Here is a 25,689-nt window from a genome sequence, read left to right on the forward strand (position 1 = left end):
GACTCCTGGCCCTGGTTTCCTGTGGAATGTGCGAGGTCCCTGGGATCTGTCACACGATACACCACAAAAAGATGATGAGTAGAGGTGGTTTTGCCAGGCAACTGACCTCCTAGTTTTGCCCATAATAATTTATTCATGTGGCTGTACCCTAAGACATACTAATACTGTACATACAATTGGCTCAAAACTGATGCAGCATATTGGAAAAAAAACATTAAATACCCACAGTCAGCTCAGATGAAGAGGCTGGACCTGGCTGCTATCTAACAACGGGCCACCGTGTAGAGGGGTCTGTTGCTCTGTTAAGGAGTGAGGTGAGTTAGGTAAGCCCCACAGCATCCATTGTCAGAGGCTTTTCTCAGAAATGGAACTTCAAACTGGCTTCTGGTGGCAGACCTCCAGAAAAGTTACTTATACGAGTGCAGCTTGTGACCTCCTGCATTCCCTGCTCTTGGCAAGGGCCTGATAGATTGCATTTTAAAAGGTAAAGTAAAATACAGCTGAGTAAAACAGGGGTGTGTTTTATTTTTTTCAAAATTTGATTTTTTTTTTGTTGTTGTTGTCGTCAGTTTTAAGCAACATTTTAATTGATGTGTTCAACTGTTTTAAGAACGAGGATCCTCTGGGTGATGGAGGAAACCACCAAATACTGCCTTACAGTTTCTGCTGGTGGCTTAGTTTAAAGCAGTAAATGTTTGAGTATGTGGTCATCCCCCTTAGTGAAGAGCATGTCTAGTAAAGTTACACCCAGTTCTCAGTTTTTGAAGCGTGCCTAAGGAGCTAGTGTGCTGTTCTCGGAGACAAAGCACTGACTGCAGAAGCTGTCTTCAAGAGCTCTCTTGTTCCATACTGTTAGGAAATGAAGAACATGAACATGAAGAAGCAGGTGGATTTCCTCCTTCTTCTTCTTCTTTTCTTCTTCTTCTTCTGTATCTAAGTATCTGCTGTCCCTTCTTTGAAGATGTCTCTCACCTGTATGGACATTTGTTAGCATTCTTAGTTTTATAGACACAAAAAACCTAGGGCCAACATTCTTCCTGAGGGTAGGTGCCCAAGTCCGTGTTGGGGAGCTAAACAGCTGGCTCCACGTCCTGAGTTCTTGAGCCAGGAATCAATGGGAAATGTGGGTCTTCGGCTTTTTTGAAAGTCAGAGTAATTATTTAAGTGTCTAAATCCAAGTGTTAGCCTAGATCTTCAGGCAGTAAAAGTCAACATATCTCCATGGAAGCTGATGGTTAATATGCTGGTTTGTACAAGTTCAGGCTTTGGCTCCCAAGGCTCGAAGCACTGATCCAGGCTACTTTCTCTTTATACCCGTAAATATAAATTAAATACAAGTTGAATAACTAATGTTATTGTGATTCAACATATTCTTTCATTAAAAATCATAAGATTTAAAGAATTTTCAAATACCTTTCCTTATTTAGCCTTGAATAAAAATCTTACAGTGGAAATGTTTAATAATCTCAGTGAAGTTTTCCTCTAATTAATTCTTGTTTGATATAAAGCCAGGTTGTGCAGTAAATAGTCCCATTGCATAAGTCACCTGAAATATTTTTGGAGATGAGGCAATCAAGTTGCCATGGGAGTGTGATTTCTTTGCTGGGCATTAATCACATACCTTGTTTGGCCTGTAGTTTGTAGACGAGTTAATGTTTTATGGAGAATTTAGAAAATTAGTTCTGCATGCATGTCATTCACATTTTGCTGCTCCTCTCCTAAGGGTTACTAATTGGATTAAGAGGTTACAGTAGTCCCTAAGAATTCATCTGTGTCTCCTAGTTGTAAGTTATACTGGGTGTTTTGTCCAAAAAATAACTGAAGCAGAGATTGAACTGGAATACGAGCTCTAAATCATCATCAGAAATTTCAGAGCCCAGTCTGCATTTTGGTGTGTACTCTCTGTATGTTTCTAATTCTGATACATTTTAATTAACGGTGGTGGTGTGGTTCTGATTGGTTTGGTTTTTGTCATACAAGTTTGCCATAATTACCAAGTGCAGAATAAGCAGCAAAATCAAAAAGCTCTTTCTGTTAATGTTGTCATACAGCTCCTGTGTGGGTCTGCTGCACTTGCACCCTTGCTAAGCTGCCGGACTGAAATGTTCTGGACCTGTGTTCTTAATATTATCGTGGTGTCTAATAAGTATCATTGTCTTCTCTCTCAACCTCTTAATTACGTTTTCCGGGTGTAAACTCTCCTCTGAGACCCCTCAGGGCAATTGCCTCCAGCCCTGAGAGCTGAGTAGGCACATACACCTCTGCCAGAGCTCCAGTCCTGCAAGCAGTCACCTTTACACTTACCTCCCATGAGACTAAAGGCACTGAGGGGACACAAATGACATAAAAACATGTCTTTACTATAGCCTACAGAAAAGAAACCAGCTTGGGCAAAAAAATAATACTGAATACATGTTTCTATTTCAACTTTCCTACTACAGACACCCTTCGATTCTCTTGTGTAATTTTTTTTTGTTTGTTTGGATGATAGCTGCCTTTCTGTCTGTCTCTTTCAATCCTGCCTGGCTCCACAGTCAGAAATCTTATCTTGCAGTATTTTATACTGCAAAAATATTGCCTGATGTCTTTGAATTTTTTATTTTTTTTTTTATTTTTTGTGCAACCTCGATAGACATAGTTGGACAATTTTGTCTTGCTTTGATTCATTCTGTTGCTATTCTCATAACTAAATGGGAGTCTCTAAGGTTTAGTAACTTCCCAGGTCTCTGGGTTTGGTAAACCTGTGACACGGCTTTGGCAACAAATGATGGAGTGCATATTCTGCAAGGCATTTATGGAAGTAAGTTCATCACATAAACCAGAATTCTTCAACTGTATGTAAACAGATTACCAAAATCATCCGTGGACGGATTGTTCAGGCAGAATCCCAAAGTCCACGTTCTGAATCTATGTTGTTGTCATTCACATAACTTCCATGCTTCCAGGGGAATAAAGTTAGCTCTGTGCAAAAACTTCTGTGGCCTAGTCGTCATTGCAGAGCAACTCTGTCACTGTGGATGGGCCAAGGGATGCCAACCTGTCACATGTAAGAGAGCTATGTGACTTGCCACCACAAGCTATGCAGCTACATAACAAACCAATGATGGCCAGGGGATGTAAGCTTAAAATATAATCAAATAAATTACTGGTGGTATATGACCTGTAGGAGTTGGAATATTAATAATTTTTAATTTCCTTTATGTTCTGAAGTAGATTTCTTGTGTTCCAAGACCTCATTTTCTTACCTATATTCTACATCAGGCTAAAGCTTGAATGCTGTTTGGTGTTTAATGTGTTATTACTGCTAAAACCAAATGTATTTTAAGAAATCTACTGTACTTACCGTAAGTTTAACCTAGAGAATTGCCTCCAGAGTTATGGAGAAGCTTAGTTTTCGACCCATTTAGTGCTTAAGAAATAATGCCAGGGTGGCAATTTTAGAGCATTAAAAAAAAAAAAAAAAAAAAAAATCACTGAAAATACAATTGCATGCCCTAACTCTGCCCAGTAAATATGTATGTGCCACCAGAAAGTGCTGTTATTAAATCACACGTTCAGTAGCTATTACTATGACCTATGTTTGAACCAGAAGCCTAGAAATGAAACATTCTTGGGTTTCCCTTTGAATTCTCTTCTTTTTTTATTAATCTCTTTCATTCTTTGTCAGAGAGTTGTGGTAGAATAGCAATATAAGGCCCATCTGTCAGCAGAAGCAAAATGATACAGTTTTCTTAATACAGGATTTTATGCATCAATGTAAAACCCCTGCATTGAATGAATGTCAGTATTCTCAGTCCACAGTCAGAAACTCCGAAGGTTAAGTCAGCAGACAAGTTAATGAAAGTATTTGACTTGTCAATGATCAAAGTCCAGAATTGTAAAGAGCATTTATTAGCTGGTGACTGATACGGTGCTTTTCCTTGTTTCTTTTCCTACTCTCCACTAATATCTTAGATCTTTTTTCATACCTGCCTTAGCCTAACAAAAGCAGCTGTTATTTTGAATTTCTGGCTATAGAAGCTGGTAAGTGAGGTGATTTTCAAACAGATTTTCTGACCTAGCTTCTCATTACTAAATGGTTACTCTAAAAATGTTGTGACCATAGGTTGTTTTGTTTTGTTTTGTTTTGTTTTCATGTTTTGATTTTGTTTTCATGTAAGGCTGAGAGAGCTGCGCCTGTTCAGCCTGGAGAAGACTGAGAGGGGATCTTATCAATGTTCACAAACACCTTCAGGGCGAGTGCCAAGAGGACGGGGCCAGGCTCTGTTCAGTGGCGCCCAGCGACAGGGCAAGGGGCAACGGGCACAAACACACACAAGAAGTTCCACCTGAATATGAGGAAGAACTTCTTTACTTTGAGGGTGACCGAGCACTGGAGCGGACTGCCCAGAGGGGCTGTGGGGTCTCCTTCTCTGGAGACACCCAAGACCTGCCCGGACACGATGCTGTGCAGCCTCCTCCAGGAGACCCTGCTTTAGCAGGGGGTTGGGCTAGATGATCTCCAGAGGTCCCTTCCAACCCTGATCGTTCTGGGATTCTGTGATACTAGAATGCTGCTGTGTATCAGAGTCCCAATATTAGGAAGCAGAAATGAAAATGGCAGGAGATGGATATATAGCAGTATACCTTGTTAATATAATGATGCGCTTTTCAGGTAGTAGCCAAATTCTCCAATACTATTCTTGTAAGGAATTTGTGTAAGCCTGTACCAGTAACAGATGGTGTCAACTCAGGAGGAAAATTCTGCTGAAATTCATGCTTCCATAAAGCTGCTCTCACCAGTGTGGCGTGTTTTATTTTATCTTGTCTCTGATTGTCGTAACATTTGCATAAAACTAAGGAGGAAACACAAGCATGTGCCTGATCATTATGGCTAGTCTAGCAAAACAAAGCTAAGTAAAATAAATCTCACATTGCAACTTGCTCATTTTATGGGATGGCTGTATGCCTAGGTGATTCTTGTCTGTGAAGGTCTGTGTCCTGTTCCACTCCTTGTACCAAATGACAGTCCTGAAAGCTGAATTTAGTTTGGATTAAAGGCACTGACTCCCCTGATTCACTTACACGAGCTGCACGTTAGCCTGTACATGGTAAGTAGTGCTTTTTTCCACGTAGGCTTTACAACAGAGGTGGGTTTCTTTTCCGTTTTTGCTTTAGAGGGAAAGGCAAGTGGGAAGGGCTAAACTAAATTAAATACATTACAGATCTCCTATTAGTGCCATTTAAGCAGGTCCTTTCATACTTTAGCTTAGTTCTATATAGCATTATATATTTTAAAGACATTTTTCATTTCTGTGGGCTGCCAGATGTGCTGCTGATACCTTCTGATCTTAGATAGTTTGACATTGATTTTCTTAGCACACACCAGGGTTGAAATCTGGTCTGTAACTCATCCAAATGATCTATTCATAACAAAAAGAGCCTTCTGGCACTTGCACCACAGCTGAATATTGTTAAACTGAATTCATCATTTCATTTGTTTCTGATTGCTCTATAATGTTTACATATCTTACATATTAGTATGAACTTTTATAAAGCACACACTGAGGTTAAGTCCTCCCAAACAGAACTTTTTTCCCCTTCTCCCTTTCAGAAGGTGTTGAACTCTTTTTTTTTTTTTTTTTTTTTTTCTTTTTTTTTTTCTTTTCCCATCAAATGAACAGGAATCTTGGAACTGCTTAATGCTCATCTCATCTGAAATGATGGGCTGAGCAAGCAGGAATGTGTGTGTTGGGCAGACATAGAAAAGTGACATTTTCCTGCACAAAAGGATTCTTCGCCATCCACAGATCAAATAACTGTGAGGTGGATTTGCTTGTCTGAGTATAATACTTCTGTAAGTAAGCATCATCACAGCTGAGGGCAGTAGTCTCTGTGTATGTTCAACTGAAATATTTATAGATGCTGCTTATGGCTCAAAGTGTGAATAGGTTCAGATTCTTCTCATCTCCCATCTTCAGATTCCTGCTGCATAATTGATGTGCAGAAATCTTTCTAATGTCTAGCAGAGAATATCCTCTCTGTGTTTCAGTTTCACTATATGTAAAGAATAATAAACATTAATATGCCTCACAATAGGAGGGTGTCACAGGATGATTTTAATTCAAATAGAAAGCAGAAAATCTGAGGCTCCCTTTGAATTTGTATTCTAACTTTCAAAGAAGGATGACATCTCTTATTTGCTTTAAAAATAAAAATCAATTGCCCATAAATCTAAAACAGATGTTGTTTTTATACTAAAAAGATTAAGGATTTATTTAAGCTCATTAAAGAAAAAAAAATCATGACAACACACTGATCCTTCTATATCATCATAAGAATGTCTGAAGGCAATAGAAAGCTATGAAAAGGACGTGGTATTAGTGTAACAAAAATAGCTCTGAGTCTGGTAAATTGTGCTTATCTTCTGGGTTCTGCGGCAAACTTTGCACTATTTCTCCAACTTTACGCTTATGTCTGGTCATGTGTTTTAGTGGGATTGGGTGGTATGTATTCTCAAACAGAACTTGGACTTTTTATTATGAAAATACAAATGCCAGCTGCTGCATGGCTTGGAAAACTTAAGCATCGTCCAAATACTTCAAGGAGGGGAAATGGAAACCATTTGCTATTTGTTATCCATAGATCTATGGAAGAATGTTCACCCTGTTGCTTCCCAAAGATTGTGTGTCTGTTTTGGGGAGTATGTTATTTCCCAGTTTTCTTACTTTCCACATGCATCACAATCCAGAGTCTACAAAATGTGAATTAAACTCTTTAAGTGGAAGGAGGAAATAGGAAATCTGATGATGCCGTATGCAGTATGAATAAAGCCCGGCATGATAGCTGGTGGTCTTTATTCTGGTTAAAAAGCAGAAAAAAATGATAACCTAGTACCCTATGGGCTATATTCACCAGTGTGGTGATACGCAACTCCCTCATTTGCTGTGTTTATGTGTTGAAAGTTTGCTGGAATGTGTACAAACGGTACTCCAGTAGTAAGATGATAAGAAAGTCTCAGCGTAATTTGAGAAGAGCCAGGACGGAAATATCCTGTCCTGGCAAATTCCTGTGGGTGTCCAAAGTACTAGGCCAGGAGTGCTGGCTCCAGGGAGACTTTGGTCTTTTAATCAATCTAAACCTTTCAGTGTTATCAGACTTACAGGACAATTTGCTAAATTGTGGACTTATGATAGAAGAAAAGGCTGGGGTTGTTGTTGTTTGTTTGGTGTTTTTTAACTATATTGTCCTTCTTGATTTCACAAAGCATCTTGTGTTTTAATATGCTTAGACTATTTGATTTTTCAGACTACACAGCAGTTGGATTTTAAGCTTGCTACATCTGGTGTAGCTAGATTCTTCCTTCAGAAATTGCAGCAGAGTACAGAGCACTGCAAAGTTTGCTGCATCAAAAATATTTTGAGATGCGACTTCAAAAACCTGGGCCCCTTCTGCCCTAAATGTTCCTTCCACCTGTAGGGAGATGCATTGTGCCCCCAACTACAGGATAGGAATGAGATGGGACGTTTGGGTTCTCACCATCTTCCATCACTAGTTTGGAGCAGATACTAACTGGGAATTTTGGCCGTCTGCTGTGTTCTCAGTAAGGTCGGTGATGTGGAACTGGTCTAAAAATCAGGTTATTTTAGGGTTTGCTTTCTGTTGCACTTCGTTTTGTTACTGAAATTGTAAAAGAAGGTTTGCCCCCATAGAGGTGTTGAAAACTCAAAGCTGTATTAATTTGTAGTTTTAAGAGAAAACAAAACAAAACCAAATGTCTTTGCAGTGTTTTTGACGTAGCTTTGTCCACTTGGAGTCATAAATGCCTTTTTAAATTCAATGCAGCTATTCTTGCTCTTTAATGGGTTTAGGCAGCCAAAATCTTACGCAGACACACAGACACACATGTGCACGCAAACATCTTTAGCGAAAGTAATTCAGCACATTAGAGCTGATAGGGGAGAACTGAGCAAGAATCTCGTATTTGTTAGATGTGTTCCTACGAGAAATCGGGATTGCTTGACACTGTAGTGATGTAGTTTGAGGAACCAGTTTTTGTTGTTTTGTTTTCCTACTTAACTTCATGACAAGAATCAGCTGTAATGTAAGTTTATGGCTTGAACAGACTATTGTTTGTGCAGAAACCTCCCTGCTGGTGTATTTACTAAACATGTGTGTTGCACAAATGCCAGTAAACTGCATCTTGGAGCATATTCCCTAGCTGCTAGCAAAAACTCTTTTAAAGTTTGGTCTGTTTAAATATAGGGAGAATGTGCATCAAGTTTAACAGGAACAGGCTTGATTTTTTTAATTACTCCTCAAAACTATTTTGATGTGAAGTCCAGGCCTTACTGAAATCAATAGCAAACCTTAAACATCCTTCAGTGGGTCTAGAATCTTGCTAATGAAGAGCAAGGTCTAAATAAAAAAACCCAAACATTGTCCCTTTGACTAAGACACCTCTTTTTTGCTGTTCCAACACTGCAAACATACAGACTTTTTTTGTTAGGGAGTTCTCTTGTTTCCTCCTCTTGGAGCATTTCCCACCTTCTAGAGAACAACAGCTGCAGATTTAGCATCCCATGTACATGGACTGTAGTGGGAAGTGCATTCATGCATCATACGATGGTGTAGGACTGCACTGCTGTTCTCTTTTTCCAGTGAAAAAGTGTTGTGTATACCTTGAATGGGTATACCTCTGTTGGTCCTGGAAGAGAAAACGTGAATCAGGCTTCTAAGTAAAGCAGGTAGCTTGCCAGGAGATGGATGACCTGTCTTCTCCAGCCCCTGCTGCAAGAATTGTATGTGTTCAGCCAGTGCAGAATACGTAACCAGTCTTTGTGGCAAGTACTGGGACCCGAGTTCCACTGCCCCATTCCCAGTCGTGTGCTATGCCTTATGCTCAACAAGGTACTGTACCTCCATGGGCTTTCTTTCTGAACTAGAAAGTAAGTCTAGAAAGTCTATCTAGTCTATTGAAAGTGAAACAGCTTTGTAAGTGGAAGGAAGATGCCCTCCGCCCTTATAAACTGGTAATTTGCATCTTCTGAAGCAGAGAAAGGAAGTGAACCAATGTCTCCCACATCCTGAGTGGTCTAACCACTAAAATATTGCATGGGAGCCTGCTGCCGCTGTGTACGTGGGTGGTATATTTGTATGCAAGCAGCAGAATACAGTCCTGCTCAGTTTCTGGAAGATAGTGCTTAGATATCTGCCTTGATGAAAGGGTTCACAGGTGTGAAGGAAGGAGTGGTTTGTGTAAAGCAGAGCTGAAGTAAGGGGCAAAATCTAATGTTTATGCAGGCAAATATTTCCTGTGGCTAACACAAGCAAATCCCCTTCTGGCCAGCCCTGGTTGGCAGCTTCCACCCGAAGCACCCAACTCTCCGTTGAGCACGCTGGAGCCTGGGCTTCCACTGCAAGGCTCAGGAGTTGATGGCAGATCTCAGGGACCTCAGGCCCTCTGTCAGCTGGATTCCCTCTCGAATCTTAACTCTGAAAATATACGGGATGAGTGCTCTGTAAACACTTGTTGCTTGTTACATTAGCTGTATTTTCTGTATTTCTGATGACAGCCAAGCAGAGTGTTGTATCCAGCTGCTCGCTCTAAGTAAGGTGTTTTTTCTGGAGAAGCAAGACATTTGCTTTTTCCCTGTACAGTATAACTCCTGTTTCTGAAATTTCTTACTTTCTGCGTGGCCAGACCCAGCTGTTCTGTAAATGGGAGTGAATGGGGGCAGTTGTGCAATCAGTAGCTGCAGCTGTGTCACGTCATCTAAAAATGATGCAGATGAGGGACATATTTCTCCACGTTCTCCTTAGAGTAAGTCTCTACCTATACCTCTCCAGTCATGTTAATAACTCCAGTGGAGGAGCAGCAGTTGTTTTCAGTATTGGACACTGATAGCTGCCCCGCATGAGTTGTGAAGTACCCACTTGGACAAGCAGTTTGATTCAATAGAGCTTTCTCTTGGTTTTCCAGATCAGTGAAACACCCATTTTTGTGCCTGGTGTTTGGGGACCTTATTTCTCTGCAATGGTACCTGGATTGTGGTTGAATGAGGGTGGTCAAAGTGCTACAGGAAAACTGGTAAGTGTTTGAAGACACAGAGTCCGAGATGAGAGGTTGGCCATAACTCCTGTTGTTTGGGATAGCTTCACCGTCAATTCAGACAGAGCACTACCTGAAACACCTCCACAAGATCGTACGAGGTACCGTGCTGCTGAAAGCAGTAGGCAATTAGTTGATTGTTATGCCACTTACAGACTGTTCATTTGTGTTCTGATAGGGAATTATACATGGGGCAGAGCATTAAGGGCATGTCTTCCTTTTATGATGGTGGTGATGATTGTTATTATTTCACAGGCAGACGGGCATTCATTCTTTAGTTTAGCAGGAGACTGAGATAGACTTCAAGATAAAGACAATTTTATATATATATATATGTAACATACTGTGTTATATGGAACAACTGTGCTCATTGATGAGCATAAATGAAAGATATATGGACAGAATAAGAATACATTAATGTGTTTTCCTGTCTATATAGATACCGCATATATTGTCACTTCAGCTCTTTCCTTGAGTGCAATGAGTCTAACTATATTAGGTTAGTTTAATTTGTCAATAAAAATTAAAACCAGACTGGATTCTCTAAAAATGAATTTTCTTATTTACAGGGGTCAGTCAGAACTAAAATGCTGAAGTCAAATTTAAAGACAGGCTAGATGTATAAAACAGTATTTAGGCTTGAGTCCAAAAGCATCAGCAAGACCTTAAGTGGCTGCTTAACCCTGGAAGTTTCTAAAGCTCCCTGTGTGTCTCCCTGCTCAGTCTGTAGAAATACTGACTGCTCTTAAGGGTGAGCAGGTCCTCTTGAGAAACTCCGGGAGGCAGGCCCGGTCCTGTGGGTATCCTCTGTAAGCTCACCAGACATACAGGTGGGTTTAATCTTTCCCAAATTGCAGGCGTAATTGCTCGCTTACTCAGAGCTAGCACCACCCACCTTTTTAAAAGCCTAGTGATCGGAGTACACGTCCAGGAAGTAGTAGATTGGGGCATCACTGCATTTATACATTCCATATGGAACAGTCACTGAATGTGAAACAGAAATCATCCTGGATCAGGAAGCCCAGGCACACCTAAGCACTGCGCTGTGGGTTGGTGTTCCCTCCTGTGCCCTGTCCTTGGCCACGTGAATCTGACCTTCCTCTCTGTACAGTGTCACAGCTTCCCTAGGAGAGTCATGCCTCTTCCTCTCGGGCAGCCTCTGCTTCCCATCCCAGCCCATCGCCAGCCCATCCGTAGCCTCAGGGCTAAAGCACCCTCAGCAGGTGGGATTTGTGAGCTTTACATTTTCCAGGTCAAGACGGGGCTAGGACCAGTGTGTCCCATTTTACAGGTAACTGCTACAACCAGAAGTAAAATTAAATTATTGCTAGTAACACCACCACTTTAAAAGGAAAACAGCAAGCCTTGTGCGTTTCTCTGTAAGAACACTTCTGAGAGGAGATGCCTCTATGTGCTGAATCTGGAGTGGGTAAAGACACTTAACTAAGCTCTAGAGAGGATACAGCAAGTCAGTGTTTTTTCTTGGCTGGCTCAGGGTGGTTCTGCACTTAAAATGTACCATGGGAGATAGGGCATTTCAGAGCAACAATTTTTAAAATCCTTTCCATTCTAGTATCAGAGAACAAGACATTCCTGAGTCATTAAAGAAATTGCTGGAAAAAATGTATGGTCATGTTAGGACCCATAACAGGAGTCAGCTTTAAGTACTGTTCGGTATATTAGGGAAGCTGTCTTATTAAAACATTCTCAGAGTATCTCATGTGGTTTTCTTGAGGTTGTATGTACAAAAACCACATCGGGAGCCATAGGAGGAAACAGTGTATGTGCCCTGTGTGGAGGATAGGTTGCATTCATTACCTTTCTAGTCTTTAAGAAGGAGTATTTTTTAGATCCTGCTTTCTCATACTTAAAGCTTTGTGAAAACAAAAAAATTGGACATGCTTTGGGATTCTTTTCATTGCTTGATCTATGCCCAAAGGTGAATTATTTTGCTGAAATTTGAACAGTCTATTGAACATCTCAAAAGTAAAACTGATACACTTCCCTTTCAAAAAATTTTTTATTGCTACAGCTGTTGAAAAGTCTGTTGGATTTTGAAAACTGATTCAGATAGAATCCAAATGAAGAATTAAGAACTCCCATTTGTTTTGAAAAAGCTTGTTTGTTTGTGTATTAAATGTGCTTTTGCACTGGATTTTCAAAATTTGTAGGAAGAAGGATGCTGCACAGCAGAGACAAAGGATGCCACGACATCGTCACAAACTGTAAACTCCAGAATGCAGGAGAGGATTTCTAGATACAACTCTCATGTGGCCATATCTTGAATTAAGGGCATTTCAATATCTGAGTTCGTAACTTCTGTCACATTTTTGTGTAATGTGTTTTCATAGCACACACGTATATGTGGTGTTTGTTTATAAATTTATTTATGAATTTGTGAGCTGTTCCTGTGTTCTAAAAAGATTATGCTAGATTGCAGAATTCAGGCTTGAGCTTTTTTTAATGCATGCACATGTTTGAGTTTTGTCTTTGATGCAAACCTCAGAAAGAACAGGCGTGCATTTTTTTTATTGCTGTGTTCAGATGTGTATGGTTCATTATATTCAGAAGGTTTTGATGCCTATAGTTATTGCCGATTATACTCGGTGAACTTCAGCAGCTGTAGTTTTGCCTCCTTAGCTTTTACTGTCACCTCTGATGGCATATTATCAAGAGGCCACAAAACCTGCAGAATTATTGTCTTAAAAGCCCATGTTGTTCTACCTGATGCTTTGTTTTGTGAATAATGATATCCACTCTGGAGTGAAAGGAGAAGCTGATTTATCAATTTACTATAAGACAGGGCTTGTATTGATCTTTCTTTATAGCAATAATTGCTTTTCAGGGTATATGTTTTGTTTCCTGCAATGAACATATGGAGCATCTGTCAGGATGACAACACACCTTGTGCTTTATTATAAGAGTGTGATACGGAAAGTTGTAGGGATTTGGGCCAAGGTGGTGCTCCTGGTAGAATCCCAATGAGGGTCTGCATGCAAGAGAATGGGAGAGGCTAGGGGACACGCTTTCAGGTAGTGTTGGACAGGAAAAAAGTCATCCTTTCAGCTTACTCTTCTGGCTGAGGAGCTGCATGCTTAGCATTTTGCCTATTTTTGGTGCAGCATTTGTTGTTTTTTCTTACTGTTTTTGAGCCAAATCCTGAATCCAGTAATGTCAGTGGGAGTTTTGCCATTGGCTTCATTAGGGTTAGGATTTAACACCTCATGAGTAATTTTGAAGCTGTCTTGTCTTTTTAAAGTTATGACACTGTATTACCCTTTTCTGCAACTGAATTTTTAAGATGTAATTGTCCCAAAAATTTTGCTTTCCTCTTTTTCAGATAGATCATGTGGTCCGAGGCCATGTCGCCTTCCCGGAATTACAGTCAAAAGCTGCAGCCAGGTCACTGTTCTTATTCCTTTATCATATACCTGCCTTACAAATTGATAATGCAGTCTATCCTTATTCTGAAATGGGAATTAAGTCTGATAGTGGGTTGGAAGTATTTACAAAAGCTTGCCAGGTAATTGCTCAAAGATGAAAGCTTTAAACTCCCCTCAGATACCTTCAGCGTATCTAAGTGGTGATATTAACTTACTGCTTTTCAAATTCTTTCATATCCAGTCCAGGGTATTTCTTGACACCATAGCATCAGCCCTGTTCAGCACTTTATGCCTTAGGCTAATGATGTGTCTTAATTTGTAGGTGACTCTATTAAGCTCCAAGGATGAGATATAGCTTAATTAGGAATACATTATTCATTATCTTTGGAACAGTCATATGAAGGAAGGTATAACCACTGCATGAAAAACTCCTGCCTGGCACCACAAATAGAACAGAGAAGAAACCCAGGATGAATTTTCAGACAAAACTAAGATGTAGGAGTGAATTGGAGGTAACTCCAGGATTCCTTGAGCAGGAGGCTGTGCACAATGTGGAATTTTAGTTTGGCCTGCTTTAGAGGTGGATGAAGACAGCCCAGACACTTCTGTCAGATCTGGACTTTCTCAAGCTGTTTTGGCTTAGATTCTGTTTAAGATGGTTCACATCACTCCCAGAGAGATCTTAGCTGAACAGTTAGGCACATTGGATGAAAATGTGATTAACGTTTAATTTCTTTTTCCTCTTTAGATTAAAGAAAAAAACAGCAAACTTGGCATTTTATCTTCAGTTTATTACTCTAGTCTAAAAGGCAAGGGTCAGTCCTGGTAAATGTATGAAGCACAGGCAGTTACACAGTTGTTTTAGTCCTCCCTGGGGTTATAAAGCTACCTGGTTTCTCTGGATGACCCTTCCATGCTTTGTAGTGCCCAATGCCTTACTTGTTTGTTAAAGACTTAATTTGTTGTTAAAAAAAGTATTCCCAGAAATGTATTGAACTTCATTCAATATGAAATGGTTTCATGCTTCCTAGAATTCTCTTTGTTCTTTAAGAAAGGAAATCGGGAAATAAATCCATCTGTGTATGTTTGGAATAAGGATTGATCTGGGGTTTTTTTCCAAAATTTTGGCTTCCAGGCCATTTTTCCAGTGCCCCCATATGAAGCACAAGTATAAGAGAAACAATTAGGTTAGTCTGTAATGCCAGGATAAACCATGCTTTTTGTGTCGGAAAAAGGAGTATAGAGTAGCCTGCTTGTGTGTACTAGGTCTGGCACTGAACTGGCTGACCACAACTAATTTCATGGTGCAAAAGGGCGCGGACTGTGATGTGAGTAGGACACCTAATACAAAATACTGGGAATAGAACGCCGTGTTATCTGAGTATATGGTGTTGTAACTTTTGGTTTGAGTTTCCTGCAGTTAGTAAAACTGTGGAGGATAGCATTGATAAAAAGGGATATAATGTTTTATAGAAAGGTTGATAATATTTTATAAAGTTAATTTGCTCAATGGTATTTTTGTAATGCTTTCCAGATATACTCTCCTAATGAAATGTTTGGATAGCTATAAATTTAGTAAACAAGTCTCTTTTTAATTCCCCCATCCTCGTTCTCCCTATCCTTCTCAAATATTCATTAAAGCATTTAGTTTGAATAAACAAAAATCAGGAACTTTGCAATTTGAACTGATTTTTTCTCCTTATTTCTTCATTTCTTTCTGCAGATGGAGCACAAGCTTCAGCCTTATCATAGGGACTAGTAGCAGTAGCTATGCAAATGTGAGGCCTTTTTTTTGCGAGCAGTGTTGGCCCAAACTTTGGATTATATGCTCAATTACGTTGTCATATAGTGAATAAAAACATAGTGTCTCCTTTTGGGGGATTGTTGGTGATGAGGATAAATTATTCACCTGGAAATAGCAGAATATTTCAGAGAATCTGGTTTATTATGTTTTAGTATATTCTCTGTGCAGGTGTAGCAATTTCTATCTGTTCAGCCATTGCAAATGAACACTGAAAGAAAACAAAATGAGAATTCCATACTTAGGTGTGCAATTGCATATTACCTTGACTTTGCATGCTAGGTGCAGTACTGTAGAGAGTTAAGCTGGTTTTGTAGTGACAAAAAGCACGTGCATGTCTGGATCATTAAAAAATAACATCTGAGGTCACAAATCCGTGCCTCTTACTTGCTGCTGTCTATCACCTACTTCTGCCTTCCTAAACCTGTCTTTCCTTTCTCCCAAGCTCCTAACGCTGCTAATAAGTAGGTTTGCAATGGCAAACTGCCTGCTTGGGCGGCTGATCTCAGAAGCTTCACTGGGCAGACTTCTGTTCCTTCGCCTGTACCAGCAGCAAGAGTTTGCAAGCTGCATTTACCACTGTTGCGGTAATTTGTGGTAACTTGTTAGGGCGTGAGCGGCTTAGATGGACTTGCCAGAAACCAGCTCCTACTGACCGCTTGTGCTGAAGACCAGTCTTGTGCAATGCTCCCAGTACTATTCCTATGTTCTCTTCCCTTTTACTGGAAGTGGAGAGGGTTGAATTACATGAGGAGTTTCTGGACGACTGTAAATTTAGCATTTGGTCTAACTAATTGGCATACTCTGTGAACAACAAAATTGTTTTTTTTCATGCAATTCACTGCATTGCAGAACTTGCTGTGTATGTAGCACTTTTGCTCTTCAATCTATGTATTGTCTAGGTCTGTCATCTAGCCATCACTGGTAAGTTAAATCCTGTATAGGTAGGCTAGAGTAGAGGAAAAAAAAAAACACAACAAAGAAAGAAATAATATGATAATTTATGCTTTAAAGTTTGAATACTTCTATTTCCTAGAATCACAGTTCTAATCTTCTGGAGGAAAAAAAGTGTCCAACTGTTTGACAGCAAAGATTATATGCCCTTTGGCATTTTGTAAAGTGCTGTTTTAGGACAGAATTTTCTTTCCTGTACCCCTCAATGCTCTCTCCCCATTTGAAGAGATGTCTCCTGAAAAAAAGCATTGGAAGTTACACACACGTTATCTATCAGCAATTCTGGGATCTTTCAAGAGGAATATAATCATCATATTTGGCAGTTCTCTGTACCTCTAGATGTTTTAGAGCCCTTTTTTTAGATTTAGAAATCTAAAATGTTTAGATTTCTTTTTTTTCCTGAAAGATACCTGCTGGCATCTTCCAGGATTCCTGAACAGATTAAATACCAGCCTCTTGTGCCTTCTGAAGCGACGTTCCAAATATGAGCATCACCCTGGGCAAACTTGCATTGATTTCTTACTCTCCACTTTCAGCATTGTACCTTTTTAATAGCAGTAGCTTGTGCTCAACTCTGCAAGTCAGATCCAGCTGCTACCGATACCTTCTCATAGAACAGAAGAAGCTCCAGAGAGCTGATGGTGTAATACTATGTGTAACAGAAACATGGTAAACTGGAACAGGCAAGTGTTCAAAGGATTTTTGCCAGTCACTCAGTCCAAATGTAGTGCCTTGAATCCATGTCTACATGTATAAAAAAAAAACACTAAAAGGTGTGGGGAAAAAAAAGTGTAATTCCAAGGTTATGTGGGTCTTCAGCGTATTTGGCTGAACTTCAGCCTCTTCTACAGTCCTGGTGTTCTGTCAGAGCTGCACGAATGGCTTATCCTTGTGAGAGTAATCAAGCAGGATGGAGATCAGATAGAAGCTGGGATGTCTGGTAGGTCTGTGGTTGAGTGAAGCTTTCCTTTCTCTTCCTTCAGAACAGTCAGGCCATGATTTAGACTGGAAATGAAATTACTTTGTCCTTAGCATGTATTGCTTATAGTGCAGTCTTTAAGGATGTAGAAAACAGGGCCATTTTTACAAGGGGGGAAAAATGATTGTGACCTCAAAATTATCATAATTCAGGTCCAGGAAGACACATAAAGTACATTTTAAAGTACGTGAATAATGATGTAAATTAGTTATTTTAATGTCTTCCAAGTGTACTTCATTTTGAATGATATCCTCTGATAGCGTACACATGGTAAGGTATAATTGAAAAAACATGCAGCTGAATGGTTGAATGCAAAGTATAAATATACAGCTGCTAGCAGGTCAGAAGTCAAACTAGTAAAGCATATGCCAAATTCCCTTAGGGATCTCATTAGTGCATGATTGAATATACATGTAGAGGCTAAATGGATATCACTGTTTGGGTCTACAGTGGATGAGACAATGACTAATCAATTGTAATTAGGGTTAGATGCTGTTATTGACTCACATGTCTAGAATTAAATGCCCCACTTGGAGATTTCAAGGAGTTGAAAAATATATATGAATCTGTTTATCATAAGTGTTTGAAAAAATATTCTGAGCATAATTGCAGCATTTTTAAAATGGAATGTCACTAGAGTCATTGCAAGCCAAAGCACTGAGGAATCCACTGTTAGTCCTAATATTACTTTTGGTCCAGGAAAAAGTCTGTTGGATATTGTGGAGTTGGGTGTAGTATCTGAACTTAGACACGATCTATTTAGGCCCATGTTCAGCTCCTCCCTAAAACAGCAGCCGCTTGCTTTCTGTCCTCCACCCTTAGCGCTGCATTTTAATCATAACACACAGTGAAATAATTATGGTTTAAAAAAAGAAAAGCTGTAAGTCCAGTGCTATTGATTAATCAGAGAAATTTTTGAATATTTGTGAAAGAATTTGATTTTTGTTTCTGTCTGGAATCCTCCTTATTCTTCTCTCTCAGCTTGCTTTCCTCTAGCTTTGTCAGCACCTTTCTGTTTGAGACGAGCATCGACTGCCCCCCAAATACCAAACAGCTCTGGCTCATCTCGGGGCCTGTAGGAGTCAACGTACAGGCTCAAGATCACAAACTGCCATTCTCTCCCTTCCTCCTGTCAAACAGGGGTCGGCTGGCCTGCGGGGCGGATGCACACATGGACACCCCCCGCTCCGCAGCCCCACGGCCTCCGCCAGCACTCGCCTTTGCCTTTCTCCCCCTTTGTTTTTGATTTGGGATTTGCCGTTCATTGATGGGTTTTCTGCATTTGATGGTAGTACGAATGTTTTATGTTTGATGAATAACCTCCCCCACTCTTTTTCCAACTTGTTTTTCTTCTAGTGCTCACAGTATATATACGTACTTGAACAGTCACCTGGATCTGATTAAGAAATCTTTGCCTGTGGGTTTCCTCACTGTTGATTTACATGTTTGGCCAGATTTCCATGGTAACAGATCTCCCTTAACAGATCTGACACTAAAGGGCATGGTAAGAAACAGTCTGTCTTTGCAGAAAGGTCAATACAGGGTGAAAAAAGTAAAAAAAAAAGCTTGGAAGGAGCTTTTCTCAATTTTGAGCATACTCCTCCTTAGCTATTTAAACTATCCCATAGGATTTGGGTTTCTTGCTGCATTTTGAGGTGTGCTAACATTAGAAAACCAGAGATCATTGTAGTTGAGATATCACTACAGCCACATTTATTTTCAGAAAATATGAGGAGTGTTGTGTGTGTCCCAATATCTTTCTTAGGAATCACATTTCAGAGCACTGACTAGCAGCACTTGCTGGTTTTAACTCACCTGTCTACTGAATTTTGCATATCCGTTGCAATGAATTTCAAGATAAATTTGGGTATGCCTATTTGGGAAAGGAATTAAATATTCTAAGGAGAGACTGCTTGATTTAAACAGATAAATGTGCAGTAAATACGCTCTATTACAGTTGCTGGGTAGTAAATTTCAACAGAACTGCAAAGCTCCTCTGCTTGATTTTAGAAATGGGCACAGATGCTCTCTGGATAGGAAATATGTAACTATGGTGCTTCATACACCTTTGTTCAAAGGCAAACCTGATCTGATTCTGGCTTGTGTTTTTAAAATTGCTCCTTTTGGAACCTGAAGGGATTGAAATATTGTGTTCTGTACAAAGACATTTTCAGAGCATTGCAGTCTGGGACCAGAAAGAGCAGCGTTTGGAAGCTCACCAGAGAACCTCTGCTGGGGGGATTTTCCATCGTCTTTCAATGTTTGGATGTTTCCCTTCACTGAACTTTACGGTGGTAGATTGGCTAGGTCACAAGCCACGATGTTACTGTGCAGAACTAGTAACAGAAGAATGTCATAACGGTATGATTTGATATCAAAATGCCTGGTGATTAATGTAAACATGTACTTCAAAATGGCATATTGTCCTTGAAGTGAGCATCTCAAGTTACTCACCAGCACCAAAATCTGCTATATCTGAGGTTGAGACAGGAAGGGGTAGGCAGGCGTACGCGCTGCAACACATTTTGGACCACAAACGAGGGAAACATTAACAAAAGAAAAAAAGATGGCTTACATATTTTTGGGGTTCTAATAATACCTGTATTATTTTACAAAAGAATTATGGGCTGCAGCAGAGTTACAATTTCCTTGATGTGATGGCTGTATGCAGACACTACTGGTAATGGCAACACATTTTTTCTGCCACAGTTACGGCTGCTTTCAGGTCTTGCCTATGCTGATATTAATCCAGGGTAACTACAGTGCAGTATTGATTTATGTCAGAGTGAAGGAGGCTAAGATATAGTCTTTAATTATTAATTGTGTTTCAGTGTTAGGGTGCTTGGAAGAGAGGGGGAGAAATGCTTTTAAAAAGTTATTTTTATGTAATAGCATTTTCATATTATTACATTAAATACATTGAGGAGCAATATCTGAGTCATAACGTAAAACTGTCAGAGTTAATCTATCTCTAATCCCCTACAATATGCTGTTTGTTCTTTACTTTTTTGCAAGGGCAAGAACAATTTATGTGGTTCTTCCCCAGATCAGGAATAACATGTTTAACATAACATTATGTGTACAGCTCACAAAAGTAAGGCTTAGAATTAGCACTTAAAACTTGTTACAACAAGAAACCGTAGAAAATAATAGTTTTACTTTGGCTGGATTTGTACCTTTTCTTTTTGATCTTTGCACAGGTTGTTGGACTAACATTGTCTCGGGGTCTGGATGAACTTGCCCTTATCTACTTGGCCACGATTCAAGCCATTGCTGTAAGCCATTTTAAGTGCATAAAAGAATAAATGAATTGTGTTGTGTTCTGTGGCAGACTGATCATTCCCTTCTGCTAAACAGATTTCTAATAATAGATGAATTCTCTTAATGGAATTCTTAAAGGAGCAAGATATTGTTTACCCACACTGGTGACTACTCCCTGCTGTAGGGTAAGCGACAGACCGTGCAGAAAACGTTCCCCTAAAAAGCTTTTGCCTCTAGTGCAGATGTGAGGAAAGAGGCTGATGCTATGTGGGGCAGTGTTAACATGGGGGGAAGATGAGGGAGTGGGGGGAAAAAAAGCTTTGGCAATTGTATGGAGGAACTTGCGCTCCCCTAAATGCCTCAGCTTCAGATTGTTCCTAAATCCATGGATTTCCCCTGCCTGCCTGTTAGAGGAGTCAGAACTCTGTGCCACGGCGGGCTGGAGTGGGGCTGTGATCTAGTTGGTTACGCTAGGGACCCAACCGAGCAGATCCCTCGTCCCTTGGTTTCCCTGCTGCAGGGCAAGCCCTTCCTTGCCTCGTGTCGCACGGGCGGCTGGGGGCTGCCCTTCCGCGAGGGCAGGGGGGACTGCCGTTGTGCAGCTGCCTCATGGGCTGGCCTGCGGACATGGGTCACTTTATTGGAATACTTTCGTTCCTGTCCTAATTTTCTTTTGAACCCAGGATTTCCAGTTCACAAGAAATTCTATTTTGAAGTGAAAACCTGGGTCAAAGAAGTTGTTTTGAAACCCTGGTGCTGGGTATTTTCAATGGGGCATGCTGTCCCTGGGGGTTTGGTGACTGAAATGGACGTTCCTTTGACATCCTTTTTGTGTTTGGGGGTTTTTGGGGGTTTTTTTGGGTTTTTGTGGTCTTTTTTTAAGTTTGTTGAAATTGAGGTGTTTTTGCAAAACATTAACAGTGTGATGAATTGGGGAGTTTTCCTGACAAAACTCTGTTCAGTTGGAAAACTTCCAAACTCCTCTACTGGTTAAACAACAACTTTGCTAGGCTGGGTCAGCCATCTGGGATGTAGAGGGTGGGCGGCTGCTGTAAATTTACTGTGAATTGTACATCTTATGTGTTAACCCTCCCTCTTCAGCAAATAATGAGAACTTAACCCCAGCCTGGAATTCATTGTTGTGAGTTCTGACCCCTTTTAAGATGAATATAGCTTGGTTGTACCTGATGCTTCAGTATAATCCCACCATTTAAATAAGAATGCCTAGGAGAGTTTAAACAATGCCAGCGACTGATACTGCCCCTGAAAGAGACTTTCCAGTATTGAACAGGTGCTCCGTTAATTATATCGTGCTAATGAAGTGGAAACGTTCTCTGCTGGAAATCCTGGGAAAGTCACCTATTATCTCATTATATGATACAACTCAAATTTTATTGTAAAACACAGATACTGTGTTGAACACTAAATTCAGCATCTGCATATCTTTTTGGTAGCTAATTGTGCCGATCATGAGATTTAATATAACAAGGCCGTACCGTAGTTTTCTTTTCATTGTAAGTTAATGGAAATTCAGTTTTCCTAAAACACTCTTGAAACAGTAACTAAAAAGTTGACAGAGGAGACTTGGGTTTGACTATTTGCTAATTGCTAATGTGATACCTCGGAAATTTATTTTTCCTCCCGTACTCTGTCACTCCCGATTTTAGCTTCACTTTTGTTGAAAGAAACAGTTCTAGTTCAGGACAGCCCCGGCCCTGTGCCATTAGCCGTCTTCAAGGGGTGCAAGACAAACTTTAAACCCAAGTAAAAATCATGTAAAACGTGTAGGCCTGCCCACAGAATGTTAATCTCTAGTTTTCTTTTCAGTAGGAGAGGCTTTTTTCTTTTTATATAAAATTTGCATTTGAAGCCCCTCGATTTGCATTTTCTCCAATCCAGGATTAAATTAGTTTGTTCCCCACCCCCACCCCGCCCCAGTGAAATAAGTCTGGTTTTAATTTAAATTGCCATGTGAATACAATTTTCCAGGCAGGTAAACACAAAATAATTTTCACAGCATGTTCTTTCTCAGGGCCTTTGACATGTGTATGTTGTGAGAGAAGTTGTTAATAAATTTGAATTTCAGAAGTAGTGAAAAGAGAATATCCTTTTAACTATTCATTGCAAAATGCAATGCAACAGTTAAGACGGATGAGAACATGATCAGAGATATAATTGTGGCCATCAAGCCCATTCTGAGGAGACAGACTCTTTTTAGAGCAGTTTATTTTTCCATAATTAAAATTGTGGCTGTGTGATTTAGAAATTAGCCTCCTGTGTCAATAGGGAAGCGATGGATTTAGCCAGCTGGTGTTGCGGCTGCTAAAGTTCCTCATAACTGCTTGCCTGGAAAAACAAAATATATTTGAAGGCCTACCCTGAATGGTGCCAGTCATTCGTAGTGACGTCTCCAGTCTGATGAAACTTCGCTAGCTTCAATTTTCAGTAGCTTTTATTTGAAGAGGGGTTTATTGCAGGTTGCAGACCTCTTAACGAACTTGCAACGCATAGCATAAAGCAAACTGAAACGGCAGGTTGTGAAAACTTTGACCAGATTGTGCTTTGTAGGGAAATCTACCTACAAAGAGTCACTTTGAGTAAAATTTTGGCTTGAATTTGGCATTTTGTCAAGTCTGAGCTTCAAAATTAACTTCCAAGGTATAAGGAGCTGGGAATTCTTTTTGGACAAATAGCTTGTCAAAGAAATGGAAAATGTTCTTGCAAAAGGAGAGAGGGAGAAGGTTGACTTCAGTGAGTAGTGGGAGGCAAGCAGAGCAAACAGAAAGAGAAAAGATTTTTTTTAAAAAAAATGGCAAAGCATTTGCTTTCATCATTCATGGAGCAGAGTTTCTCAGAATGGAGACTGTAAACGCAAAGTTTAAAAATGTGCCTACATGTTAGATGTTTCAATTAATCCAGGCATGAAATGGAACATTTTATTTTTCATAGGGCAAAGGCCAAGAGAAATAGTTAAGCCAATACCAAATTCTTCAGGTTTTCCTTTTTGCTGAAAAGACAGAAAATACAGGTTTTTATTTGCTCCTTTTTTTTTTTTTTTTTGTCCTGTTTTGCTATTTGGCTTCGGAATTGAAATCTCTTTACTGAGAGTGATATTCAGATGCTGTTATACAAAGTAAATAGAAGCTTTTGGTGGCGATGGCTTTGCCAGGTAGGCTTTAGTTCTGGATCTGGAGATGTTTTCTGTACCCTGCTGCACTTGGTCACAAACAGCAGCTTATCACTGCCGTCAGTTTTTCCTGGTGCCCATTTGTGTGTCTTCTCATCATCCCTGTCCTCCCCCTAGTCAGTACTTCCCCGTAAGGCCTATTTTCCCATGTTTTCACGGACTGGTAAGTCTTCACTTCTTCGGCCAGCCCCAGGATGTTTACTGCAGTATGCTGTGCCCATGTACTTCCCAATTCTTTGTGCCATCTGTTTGATTTTTCTAGTTCTTAATTACAGTGCCTGTTACTGGCTGGAAGCAAAGCAGAGGCCGTACCCCTGCAGGTCTTTTCCCAGCCCTCAGGTTACTGGTAGGGGCAGTTAAGAGTATCTTTCTTTTTAGCAAATTGTGTTTTAAGATCTGTTCCTGTGGCTGCTCTCCTGTGCTCATCTGTTTTTGTTGTTTCATGGGGTTTTTTTCCCTTTTTGAAGTTAGGAACAAGACATATTTTGGAAACCATGCAGGCTGCAGGGCATCATATCAACACACTGTTTCTGTGCGGTGGGCTGAGCAAGAACCCTCTCTTTGTGCAGATGCACGCGGACATCACTGGTAAGTTAGAGGAAGTGCGGGGAAAGGAGTGTAAAGTACTTTATTTTAGGTGGCTAAATACTTTGTCTTTGGAAAAATAAATACTTTCTTTATATAGAACTGTATTTTGCTGGTTGGCCAAAAAGTGTGTAATGAAATGTTACTTCCTGTAAGACTGAATTTCCTGAAATTTAAAGACATTTGAATAACATAGAGATGCGGTGCAAACAAAGCTCCTTTGTTTGTATTGTTAGAAAACAGACTTCAGGAGAAATGTCCAGCAGGATTTCCAATCTGCAGATCTTAGACTTACAATTTTTTTAGGAAAGTGCAATAGAACAAATGTAAGAACTTTGTATGGATGTTTCTCACTTACTTCAGGTTTTTAAAAACTCTGTGAACCATTTTATAGAAATTGTTCCATTCAGTCCGATTACAAGATGTTAGTAAGATGAGGATAATGCGAGCTACATTTTGTGAGCATGACTGGCATTAAGATGTGCTTTACTAGAACCTCTCTTAGCTTCATCCTGTTTGAATGCTGTTGGGCTTCTGTCGCTTCCTGCTTATGCTGGGCTTTGTATCCATTATATAGAACAATTCTTTTCTGAATTGCTTCCATACCTGTATCGGTAATATGGTTTAGAGGATGATTTCTGGATCCTTGCTCCTGCATGGTGTTGCATTTGATTTTGTAGAATTCCTGATGGGCGGAAGGTGCTGGCTGTGTGGCTGGTTATGGAGGGGTCTCAGGCTGGCATGGTATTTTTGGCCTCCCTTAAGCCTGTGTGTGTTGGACATCTGAGCACACCTGTAAGTCAGTTGAATATACTTTAAAAAATGAGGAAAAAATAACAAAATGCAGTGTAAAGGATTTCACAGAAACTTTGAATGATGTGTGTTTGGGGTATATTTCAAATTAAGACCAGTTGATCTGTCACGAATAAAGTTTAAGGCTTAGATTTGGGGCATTTGATCTGGAGATGTGACTTGCCTTAATGTCAAACCACACTTTGTAACCTTGATGCGGGAGGGAAGATGAAAATACACTTTATATACTTACCTGAGATGAAAACAGAAATGGAGAAGCAAAAAGCACAGTGCCGACTGAACCTAAAATGCACTAAACACATTATAGACAAAGTGACGCTTTCTGATTGTGAAGAGTGATGTTGCCAAGTCCACGCGTTTCCTGTGTAACTCCAGTGTTTTAGGTGAATTTCAGCTACGTGCAGAGTTGGGATGCTGTTTCATGATGTGTAAAATAAAAGATCTGTGAAAAGGTATTCTGATTAAAATGTAATCAGAAGTTCTTTGACTGTAACTAATGGCCAAGTACAATTCATTACAAAAAGGCCTTTTTGCAGCCTGGAGTTCTCCCCCATTTGGAAAATCAGTGACTGACAAGGGATGTCAGAGTTCATCTAACTGAAATGCTCTTGGTTATGTTGAACTCATTAGAGCCTA

The 25,689-nt window shown here is 40.0% G+C and overlaps 1 protein-coding gene across 18 annotated transcripts in view; it reads left to right on the forward strand.

Annotated features, from left to right (window-relative positions):
• Window positions 1-25,689, forward strand: part of FGGY (FGGY carbohydrate kinase domain containing) — a 325,638-nt gene that overhangs the window by 269,019 nt on the left and 30,930 nt on the right. For 15 of the 18 annotated variants that reach the window (XM_055814962.1, XM_055814957.1, XM_055814958.1 and 12 more), the window contains 5 exons: window positions 9,962-10,069; window positions 13,431-13,492; window positions 18,564-18,711; window positions 20,408-20,482; window positions 24,123-24,243. In XM_055814962.1, coding sequence (XP_055670937.1) covers window positions 9,962-10,069; window positions 13,431-13,492; window positions 18,564-18,711; window positions 20,408-20,482; window positions 24,123-24,243 — 514 coding nt within the window. Of the gene's footprint in view, window positions 1-5,071; window positions 5,091-9,961; window positions 10,070-13,430; window positions 13,493-18,563; window positions 18,712-20,407; window positions 20,483-24,122; window positions 24,244-25,689 lie in introns of those variants that run through there. The other 3 variants (XR_008748940.1, XM_027792671.2, XM_055814968.1) reach the window with 2 other exon arrangements.

The sequence above is a fragment of the Falco peregrinus genome, chromosome 10, assembly GCF_023634155.1.
Source record: "Falco peregrinus isolate bFalPer1 chromosome 10, bFalPer1.pri, whole genome shotgun sequence".
In the NCBI taxonomy this organism is placed as follows: domain Eukaryota; kingdom Metazoa; phylum Chordata; class Aves; order Falconiformes; family Falconidae; genus Falco; species Falco peregrinus.